This window comes from Hordeum vulgare, chromosome 2H, assembly GCF_904849725.1.
Source record: "Hordeum vulgare subsp. vulgare chromosome 2H, MorexV3_pseudomolecules_assembly, whole genome shotgun sequence".
Lineage (NCBI taxonomy): Eukaryota > Viridiplantae > Streptophyta > Magnoliopsida > Poales > Poaceae > Hordeum > Hordeum vulgare.
The window spans coordinates 333890615-333901764 of record NC_058519.1 but is presented as its reverse complement, the minus strand read 5'-3'; the positions used below and the strand labels follow the sequence as shown (position 1 = coordinate 333901764).

Sequence of the window (11150 nt, the reverse complement as noted above, 5' to 3'; positions counted from 1 at the left end):
TATGTTCCTACGCAACCTTGGGGACGACACTGCTGCTGATGGGAGGCGCTAGGTGATCCCCCTCGTCCCGTGGCCTCAACAGACGGAGCAGGGCTAGGCCCCGCGAGGGCCAAGGCATCGGCGGTGGGAGCCTCCGACGATGGTGTTACGCCTCCCTCAACGACGGTCGTACTTCCCATGGGGCCCCTTAGGTTCCCAGCGAGAGGGAGCCCAGGGCGAGGTTGCCGGAGACCGCATTGAGCGCCCCTCCGGCAGTTGTGGGGCGGCGCATGAGAGTGACCAGGACGTGCCGCCCGCCGTTGAGAAGAAGAGGAAATTGTCCGCCAGGGACGAGTAAGTACCTTAGCCCATCTCTACACTATTCATCCGTGATTAGTTTACTTAGGCCACCTCTCCTCCAGGAGAGGCTCCTTGGCGGTGGCGAGGAGAAGAATAAGAAGACCGCCCCTGGGGCGAAGGTGACGCCAGTCTCAAGGGAGCCTTCTTCTTTGGCTCGGGGTCTCAGCGGCGCGAAGGTAGCCCGCACAATCCTGACGCCATGCTCGGGCGCATAGGCGCCACTACTTCTCTAGGCATCTACTCCAAGCCGCGGCGGCCCTGCCGCCAACGCCACCGGTGCTGACTGTAGAAGCCGCATTCTCCACTAGGGCCCATAGGTGTAGGCGACGGCCTCCGTAAGCGCGTCGCGGATGCCGGATATGGGGGAAGACCCGGAGCCCTTGATCCCTCAAGTGGAGGGCGTTGGGACCATTCTGGTTGCAGTAGCGGGCAACACCGAGGCGGCGATGCCTCCAGAGACGGACACTCCGACGGGCCAAGACTCGTCGCTCAGGCATGGGGCTCTGGTCGACGCCCTAAACACGCTCGCTCGACTCGAGGTGTGTCTCCATGACGCCAATGCGCGCCTGATCGTGGAGCGCATGAGGTTGGCCATGGGGTGGCGTGAGCTTGAGGCATCCGCCAAGGAGGCTAGAGGTGAGGCTAAGGTCGTTCACGCGGAGGGCCGACGGGAGGCCGTAGAGGCAAAGGCCGCCTATGTGATGGCCTTTGCCGAGAAGGAGGCGCTCACCAAACGCTGCGAAGAAGCAGAGGCCGGCTTCAAGGCGCTATAGGAGCCTGCAAAGGCCCGCGAAGTGAAGCTTGTCGACTGTGACTCCGAGCTAGCGAGGGCATCAGCTGAGCAGCTCGCGGAGCACTGGCGTTTCGAGGTGACTCAGCACAAGGTGGCCGAGGCTCAGGACGCCCACGCGAAGCAAGTCTCCGAAGCCAATGCCAAGCTGACCGCCCAGGAGTAGGAGGCCCCCGCTGTTGCTGATGCGAAGGCGGCAGGAGACCATGTCGCGCTCTCCTCTTGGGAACTTAGGGTCGCCAGGCTCCGAGCTCCATCCTAGGCTGGGGCTCGAGACTCCCCTCGTTCCCGAGGATGTTGTCTACGCCAAGTTTTCTTCCGAGCTCGTGAAGGAGCTTGTGGGTCCGGCCAAGAAGGTGGACAACATCCTCGAGGAGGAATGTTGCGACCTTTTCTTCGTGGCCACGACCCGTGTCTTCAGCCATCTTCTCCTTCATGAACCCCACTTCGAGTTTGGAGAGGTGATGGTCCCCATGCCTGAAGAGTCCTGCAGCGACTTGGCGACTACCGTAGAGGTTCACATGCGTATGCTACTCGAGAAGTTCTCCTATGACGATGACGAGGAGCTCAACGAGAAGCCCCTACCTTGCCATGAAACAAATTATCATACCCTCGACGATTTTGCAACGTTGCAGGGACGAACCCGAGGACAGGCACCGTATCCTAGCCCCTGCCCGTGCGAGGTACACTACATGAATCAACTTCTTTGTCGTAAGCCAAAGCCGACAACAAAGGGGTGTTCCACGGTCGACAAAGGCATTTGCTGTCAGCCTCCTATCGGCAGAACTTCTACGACTACTATTGTCGGTAAAGGACCTTCTTTGTCGTCTGCCTCCAGACAACGGATGGCAAAGGTCTTTGTCATCAGCCGACAGACGGCAAAGAGGTTAGACGGCATCCGATAAAGGCGACGTTAGGTAGCTAACGAAGCCTTTGCCGTCTGCCATGTGTTGGCTGATGGCAAAGGGCGGCAACCCTTTGTTGTATGCCGTGGGGCGACCCTTTGCCGTCTACCATAGGGCAACCCTTTGCCGTCTGCCAATTGAAGGCAAAGGGCTTTACCATCTGCTAACAGATGGCAAAGAGCCTGTATTGCTCCTTTTTTATCTATTTTCTTTTTTTTCCCTGCATTTTCATAGCGCACACACACAAACATATATATATATATATATATATATATATATATATATATATATATATATATATAGTTTCAAACATCTTCAACTCATATATTTCCCAGCATATATATTTCCAACATCATCATGAAATATTTAACAAGCTAGAGAACACATAGGCTAGAACAATACATAGTTTCACATAGTTCATCCATATATACATACATAAATTTTACATTGTTCGTCAATACCAATAAAAAAACTAAACACTAGCAATCCATCAATACCAGCTTCCATGAAATGAATCAAATCTGCAAAAATGGGAGTAATTAAGAAAGTTAGAAGAAGAAAATAGACGTGTACATATACATACGAAAGAGAGTGCAGCAAACTAAACACCTTTTTTGCTAAATCATTACAATGGTTCAAATTAAAAATATCAGGTAAGGCATGAAAATGATTCAGTTTACATTAAGTATTCCTCATGAACCACATGGTACAAGTGATTGGCAAACTCAAAATTCACATAAAATTAAGTATACTTCATGAAGGACACGGGAAGGACCAAGTGAAAGCATCTATAATGTACACGTTGTTGCGGGAATTTGTTGTGAATTTTTGAAGTAACATCCACATATTAAATAAGACAACAATTCAAATAAATAATATGATATATTTGATATATGTAGGTAATGATTTAATTATATTATTACTACACTTCAGATTGCTGGTGTACAGCAGAAACTGTGTCTCTGCTACTTCCGATTGTTCTCATGTAAGTGACTTCACTTAAGTGACTTCACTTAACTAGTAGACTACTAATGTATGTATATCATTTAGACTGCATGGAGATGAATATTGCATAACAGAAATTAAAATTCATTGGTATAGCAGAAAAATAGTGACAGTTTGTCTTGGAAACATATGCGGAAAATCATTGGATTTAAGAAATCACATATACGCTAAATGTGTAGCTGTAAAAAAAACATCATTTGAACTCCTTAGTAAAAGTATAGATATATTCCGCATCAACTAATGAGAGTGCTATCATATGGAGAAAAATAGTACTATGAATTCTTGCCAAATGAGGATGCACAAACAGAACATTATATTCGCCTATAAGATTGCTCTCTCAGGAATAACATATAGTTGTACTTTTAATGTCATTAGTATGAAACAATCATGATATTAGTATGAAACAACATATCAACTATTCTATAGAAAAAATCCATAACTTATGTTAGGATGTGGCAACCGCGGAAGATATAGTCTGATGCCCCACTGCCGCAGCACATCCAGACACTTACATAATAAAATTCTAAATAACGAAGAATAATATTTGGATAAGAAAGTTTTAGTTTTTTACATGATCTGATGTAGAGATTGCGGAAGAAAACATGGGTTAATCTCTGAATTGGCTCAGATAAACTGTTAACGAATTAAGTTGGCGAGTGAAAAGAAAGTTTAATCACTTTTAGCTATACATGAACACTGCAGATATGCTACATCAAAGTATTCTCTCTCTTTCTAATATGAGTAAAACTGGGCATGAGAACCTATCATGGATTGCCATGTTCAGATTAACTCCATCATAGTATTCTAAGGTTATTAATTCACTTTAGAAATAAAAATAGGCATTGCATTTATACAAAATTTATGATAAAGTTTATTATCCATATACCCAACTAATATATATAAAACAACCACCACCTACCAAAGTTCATGATTAGAATAATGGTAAACCAATATAAACACAAAACTATTTAGTCAAATACATGTACATTTTTCTAAGATCACGTGTGATCCACATAGTAGTCGGGCAGATGGACCAAAATTATACAGACCTGCAATAGAAGGTTGTGTGCACCGAGGACAAGAACACAAACTCAAGGAGTTAACTGACTACAAAACAACACTAGAAGAAATACTGGGTTAACTGACAAAGAGAAGTGCATGAAGCAACGAACAAATGGGTCAGTGAACCAACCTGAAGAAGACAAAGTTCAACTTGGAAGATACAACCCTCTGGCCTCCTTCAACTCGGTAGGCTACTTAACCAGAGGAAAGACTTCTAGGAAACTCGGTAGGCTACTTAACCAGTTGACTTCCCTCTGTACACTTTGGTGAAATGCTGCAGAATGTGCCATTAACAAACAGCGACATGCAGGAATAAAAGGCCACCTCAAGTCTAATAATAGATCTGTAGGAATAAAAGTAGCCACCTCAAGTCCAAATTAGTTGTGCAGGTATCTTATAAAATGCTTGTTTTTACTCAATCTAGATAGGATTCACATTCAGGTGCATGTGTTAGCTTAGTCCAAATAATGTTCTGATTTGGGAGCGCATTCGCTTGAGCCAATAGATATTCTGAGTAAGATGCGAAGGGAATGCAACAATGTTTTCTGCATGGTTCCATAAAAGAGGAGGTATTCTGTCATTTGTGAACAAACTGATGAGAAATGACATAAATATTAACAACTCAACTTCAGTCTATTATGGCAGCAAAGCAGCAAAGCATTAGTGCAGCATTGAAATTAGGGGTAATCTGAATTTACCTCATGAGAGAACTGGAATAGGCACTGGTCGATAGAGAGGGCTCCGGATTCGTCTGATCCATCTTCATTGCGCTTACCAGTTGGAGACCTACTAGTATGTTGACTGCAACTTACGAATCAAAAATTCAGCTCATGTTGGAGACAAACATCATAGAATAAATGGAGAAAACAAAAAGGAATGGCTCACCGATGCGGTTTAGATTTCAATCAGGGCACAAGAGAGGGGAGGAACAAAGGTAAAGCAGCAGCACAACAACCGATTCGACGAAGGTAGAGACCACCAAATCGATTCCGACCACCAATGAAATTGCAGTCCAAGAAAGCTGAGAGAGAAACCGGGACCGTCGACCGTGACAGATGGCGCACACGGAGATCTCTTTGCGGGAGGATGTACTGGGCGGCAACGACGCGATTGTTGAGGGCTCCGTCACCGACCGGCCCTCCAGCTCGACGAGGCGGCACAGCTTCTCGTGGTCCCTGTACGCGGCGCCCGTGTAGACGCCATTCTTGAGCGACTCCCCCGCCACCTCCGCCTCCGCCGCGGCGGCCGCCCCGCCGGCCCCGGCCGCAGCAGTAGTGTCCTCGAGGACCTCGAACACCGACGACATGGCGGGATCGGGCTCTCTCGATTGGGTCAGGTGAGGGATGGGAGGGGGGATTGGAGGACGCTGGACGCGTGGGTGGGCCGGGGGACCTTGTCGCGGGGGCGTTTTTGACTCCGATGGAGGGGGGAGCCGCCGGGAGGGGGGCGACGCGGTGGTGGTTGTGTGGAGGCGCGGGGAGGATAGGCGGACTGGGGAGAAGAGAGTGGGGATAAATCGGGGGGGGGGGGGGGGGGGGGGGGGGCGGTGGGGTGTTTAAAGCTAACGGCAAAGATGCCGAGCCAGACGGCAAAGGGGGTTTGTGCACACCACAAAAAAGCCCATGATGGCAAAGGGGACGGATCGAGTTGCGGTGACTTTTTGTCGTTTGTTTGGACCATCTTTGCAATAAGCCTATGCTTTGTCGTCTGTCCAGTCTATATTTATCGTCCGTCAGCCGATGACAAAGATTATCTTTGCCATCAGCCAGCTCTTTGTCGTTTGTTTTTATAGCTAATGGCAAAGAGCTTCTTTGCCATCTTTCAGGAGACGGCAAAGATTTGACAGATGACAAATTCTCTGATTCCTGTAGTGGTACCAGGGGAAGCTCACGAGCGTGGAGCTCCGACGATCCTCCCCAGCGCGATACATGGGGCTTTCACTTGGCCGTGGGCATAGTCACAGTTCGACAGTAATTCCGTCAGCACGGAGCATGAGGACTTCCACTTGGGCATGGGCGGGAGCCCCATCCCGAGGCCACGACGCAGCCCCTCGTGGGATTCTAATTTGGGAGGCTCTGGGGCGTGTATAACCCCGAACTCATATTACGTGAGAGTGTCACGAGCGGTGATTACTGAGGTGTCGGATACCCCACATACAATTCTCAAGAGCTCCTATCCCGAGCCTTCAGGCAGGGGAAGACACGCGCGAGGTGATCGTCGCGGGACCATTACACAAAAATGTTTGGCACTAAGGACACGAGGAGGTGACGTATACGGGTGTAAGCCCTTCATTCAGAGCTCAAACTCTCGTATTTAGCGTCGTACTAGGTTCCTTCATGGAATGATCAAGTGAAACTCATCCTCCGCATAGCACCCAAGGCGACGAAGCGCCAAACCAACAGTGATGCATTTCAAGTGAACAACGTAAGTTTTAAAGGGAAATAACAGGGTTTACCACACAACCAAAAAGCAAGAACTTCGCGAGGGCGGGCCCTCACGCACAAGGATAGTGTAGCTTGAAGGGTGCCCTAGATCTCGAGCGAGACGAGGCTTCACCTGGCAACTGCATTGTCTTGGGAGCTCCAGATTGTTGGATGAAGCGCATCGTGAAGGTCGATCTTCTTAGGGGCAGGCTTCCTTCCGGAGCCTCGGGGGCTCGCGAGGCCCTGTTACCATGCGAGCCGCTAGTGCGAGCCACGCTAACCTTTGGAAGGTGGCCGCGGTGTTCTCGAGGCCAAAAGGCACGCTAACACGGCCAATGTGGGTGCCTTGGCCTAGTCCTGTGCGCACAGGCCAGAAGGTGCTCTCAAAAGCTAGCCCATTGAGGCATGCGATGTCGATGCATATGCGGAACGCCACCGTCCCCTCGGAAGTGATGAGCCTCCTGATGAAGCCCTCCATGCGGCACCAGTCGTGCATGGCGCATGCCTCCCGTAGGATGTCGATCCCTTATGCGATGAACTCTTGAGCCCCCGGTGCCCGATGTTGTACTCCTTGCTCGTGAGAGCTCGTGTTGAGTAACCCCTCCAGGTGGTGCCTGAGCACCTCTCTCAGTGTAGTGCCTAGGTCAAATGCCTTCTAGGTGGAAGCCCATGACCCCGACCTGAGGGAAGCGTCGGGCGCGCCTTCCTATACACGAAGGGGGAGGCACCCGCAACACGCCTGAGGCTCGCAACCTTGGCCTCGACCACTGGGCCCTTCACTTTTGTGGAGCCAGAGGCGGGCAGCAACTCATTCTTCCTCAGAGGTGCAGCCTCGCGAGTCATATCACCTCCAACATCGTATGAGCGCTCTACGGCAACGGCCCTGTAAGCGTGCTCGAGGGAGCAGATCACTTCCCTCTCGTTGCAGGCGATTGTGATGATGCCACTACAACCCGGCATCATGAGGACGTTGTATCCATGGTGGGTCGCCTCAATGAACTTGGCTATCTTCGGGTAACCCAAGATGGCATTGTATGGCAGGCTGATGTGCGCTATGTCAAAGTCGATGTGTTTGGTGTGATAGTTGCCGTGCTTGCCGAGAGTGACCGGAAAGCAGACCTACCCCAGCAGAGTGGTGGAGCCGTTGGTCACCCCTGAGAACGGTCTGCTCGGCATCAGCGGGTCGTATGGCAACTACAGCATGTCGAAGGTTTCGATAAAGAGCACGTAGAGGCCCGCACCTCCATCGATGAGGGTCTTAATAACTGCCACGTTGTTGATGGTGGGGGTGCACATCATGGGGAGCGTGCCCGCGATAGCCACAGACTTTAGGTTGTCCTTAGAGTCGAAGGTGATGGCGTATTAGGACCACTTGAGGAGCTTCGCAGCCCCGGGAGGACGACATTCACCTTGTGAGAGACTTGCTCGAACTGGCGGTTGGACGAGGGGTATGTGCACCGCCGAGAATGCTGGCCACCGCGCATGGCTCCTGATAGGCCCCGACCTCCTAACCGCGTTGGTTGTCCTTGTTCCTCCTCGGTGGCAGCGGAAGTAGTGTACCAAACAACACGTTGTCCCGAGGGCGCATCTCGCGAGGCTGTCATGCCAACCGTTATCACGAGGATGTTCGTACCAGCCCCGACGAAGGTTGTCGTTGTGGCTGTACCATCTACCGCCGACCCGGGCACCGCCGCGACCAGCCCCACGGTCGTTGTGCTCTAGGCGTCGGCCAACACGCTCGTCCTGGAGGACCCTGAGCTCCTGGCAATCTTCGGTGTTGTGGGTGTGCTTGTCTTGGTAGATGCAGAACGGGGAGCGTTCCTTCTCGGGCACGCTTCGCTTGTGGACGCGCTTCTTCTTGGGTTCAGCCACAAGCACGTCGGGTCTTTTGCGCTTGACCTCCTTGGCCTTGGCCTTGGCATCTTCGGGCACGTCGTCAGGGTTGCGTCAGGCGAACAGGTGGCCTTCTTCAGCCTTGGCGCACTTATCGGCAAGGTTGAACAACTCCATGACCATGCTCAGGGTGTCGTTGACAGCGAGCTTTCTCACATCTTGAGGTCCTTGATGCCATTGGTGAACGCAATGATGACGGCCTTGTCCTGGCGCGGGGGATCTTGTTGTGGACCTGCCTGAACCTCTGGATGTACTTGCGGAGGGCCTCGCCAGTGTGCTGCTTCATGCGGCACAGGTTGTTCATGGTAAGGGGACGGTCGTGCGTGCCCTTGAAGTTGGCGACGAACAGCTCACAGAGGTTGCTCCATGAAGAGACCGAGCCCCCGGGGAGGTTTAGGAGCGAGGACCATGCGCCATCTTTGATCGCCATCAGAAGCCAGTTCGCCATGTCCTTGTCGTCACCACCCGCCGATTCGATGCTCATGGCATAGAGTTGGAGTAACTCTGCATGGGCGAGGGAGCGTTGTAGCGCAGGGTAGGTCGGTCTTGAACTTAGCCGGACAATCCACCCTATGGACTTCATGGGTGAAGGCTCGGCAACGGCAACCCACGATGCTTGAGTGGCCGCCATATGCGAGGCCGGCCCGATTTGGTTCCCGGCCGCCGTGACATCCTATAGGACCCAACCCACACACTGACGCTGCTGCTCGAGGACCGCGCGCATCAAGCGGGGCCCCGCAGTGGACAATCTGGCAATTGTCTCCTTCTTCTTTGGCACGCGGTAGTGGTTCACGAGGAGAGTTCCGCAGGAACGCGCCGCACCTGGGTTCGTCCTAGTCGCCGTGCAGGAGCGGAGGTGGCAGCGCTCCCTCAGCTTCCTCTTCATCACAGGACAGAGGGGGCGAAGTGAGTGAGAGGGCGCCTGGGCCTCTCCGACGGTGGTGACGACCTCGGTGATGCGGGCCAGTCATGTGTCGTAGCCGACGTCCGCCGGGCGGTAGTGAAGCAGCTCGCGCACCATGAGCAGTGCAGCTTGTGTGTTCACCCGCTCAAGACGGATGCAGGAGGAATAAGTCGTGGCGGTGAGGCCTTCTCGCTGCATGGAAGGATGCACGAACGATGCCTGCAACTCGCGGGCTACAGGGTCGGTGGCCGCGGCCTCGACCCCAACACAGTGACGGCGGGAGCCAGGTACTGCGAGTGCAGTCACCACGACCCGTGCAACTTTGCGCTCAGCACGCACACGGCGAGCGTCGGCCATGGGGTCGACAAAGCTAGGAGCAAAACCGGAGCTGTAGAGCGCCTGTGCACCCCTACCTCACACGTGAAATGTCAAAATTGGGGCTCTGCAGACCGAGAAAATGGTTCGAACTCTAGGGGGCGCTCGCTCTCAAACCCTGTCCTATCTCTCAACTTCATGGCAACCCTGTGGCTGCTCAAGCTAAGGAAGGTGAGCAAGAACACACGAGCAGTTTACCCAGGTTCGGGCCACCTTGTGGTGTAAAACCCTACTCTTGCTTGTATGGATTGCTTGAGGTAGGAGACGAGTACAAAGACGGGTTCTTGCCCTAGTGGAGGATAATTAGGATCCGTCCGTGCTATGGAGGTCGGGCCTCTCGTTTATACCGGCCTTGGTCCTCTTCCCTGAAAACACAATTGGCGAGAAGGGTTGCCATAACAACCAGAAAGAGGACACGACTGCAGCCCGCCCTGACAAAGGTGGTCTTCACCAAAAAAATTCCCTCCTTCGAGACGCGTTGGTTGGCTCGAGGGTGACCTCCGTCCTGCTGACACACCAGCCTTAGTCCTCTTGCACCGATTGGGAAATCTTTGGGGGTTGCTTTGGGAACCCGCGGCTGGCTCGGCTGCCTTAAAACAAAAGGGGAAAGCCTCTCTGTCCATGCCTAATGGCACCGATCCTGGGCCATGCAGCATGGCTATCTTCACCCACGTGAAGAGTTCGGACCGTGCCACTTCGGCAGACCGCCTTTGACAAGTTCGCCCCTTAGGGGAGGAGCGTCACGAGGCGCCTCCTTGACCCGAGTCTTGCAGAGAACGGCCTTGGGGAGGAACTCGATGGACAGCACCTCGCGATGAGGGGTCCTCACGAGCGTCGGGGCCCCGAGCTTCAACGGGGAGTGCCCCTGGCCCATAGCATGCCCAGGGCACTGGGCTGCAAACAGGCGGGCCTGGGTACCCCCGGTCGTAGAGCCCCGACAGTTGTGTGCGTCTTGGACAAGAAAAATGAATACTGCAAAGTCCTGTGACATGTGAGATTCCCACATGGATTTTCTTCGAATCCTGAAAAAGAGAATCAGTGGAGATGGAAACAAGGTACAAGGTTTGAAAACTATTGACTACCACTTCCTACTTCACAGGGTTTTACCTTTACTCCTTGTTGGATTGGTCCGCCCAGACTTATACAGAGAAGTTGCACAGTTGAGAGGCCTACATTCCTACAAGGATAGATGTTGTGGAGCATCCTAAAAACAAGATACCAACTATCCTACGCGATCTTGAGAAGATATATCCACCAACCTTTTTCGATGTGATCGTGCATTTATATGCTCGTCTACTTGATGAGGCACTTATTAGAGGCCCAATACAGTATGGATGGATCTTTCCTATTGAAAGGCGTTTAGGTAGTTTCCCGGGCTATGTTAGGAACATAGCTAGATCTGAGGGTTCCATTGCAGAGGCCTACATTCCTACAAAAACGTTGTCATTTACCTC

General features: G+C 51.9%; 1 protein-coding gene across 2 annotated transcripts; it reads right to left on the bottom strand.

Annotated features, from left to right (window-relative positions):
* Positions 1 to 2348: 2348 nt before the first annotated feature.
* Positions 2349 to 5609, bottom strand: LOC123426200. Of its 2 annotated transcripts, none has more exons than XM_045109991.1 (3): positions 4232 to 5609; positions 4089 to 4159; positions 2349 to 2555 (listed from the first exon to the last, which is right to left on the bottom strand). In XM_045109991.1, exon 1 carries the CDS (start codon positions 5405 to 5407, stop codon positions 5003 to 5005), a length of 405 nt encoding a protein of 134 aa, XP_044965926.1. In that variant the 5' UTR covers positions 5408 to 5609; the 3' UTR covers positions 2349 to 2555; positions 4089 to 4159; positions 4232 to 5002. The 2 variants fall into 2 exon arrangements, with proteins under 2 accessions (XP_044965926.1, XP_044965927.1); XM_045109992.1 differs by lacking the exon at positions 4089 to 4159 and having other exon boundaries at positions 4232 to 4902; positions 4987 to 5609.
* Positions 5610 to 11150: the final 5541 nt, after the last annotated feature.

Coding starts and splice junctions, on each gene's coding strand:
- LOC123426200 (XM_045109991.1), bottom strand. CDS start 5,407: ATGTCGTCGGTGTTCGAGGTCCTCGAGGACACTACTGCTGCGGCCGGG.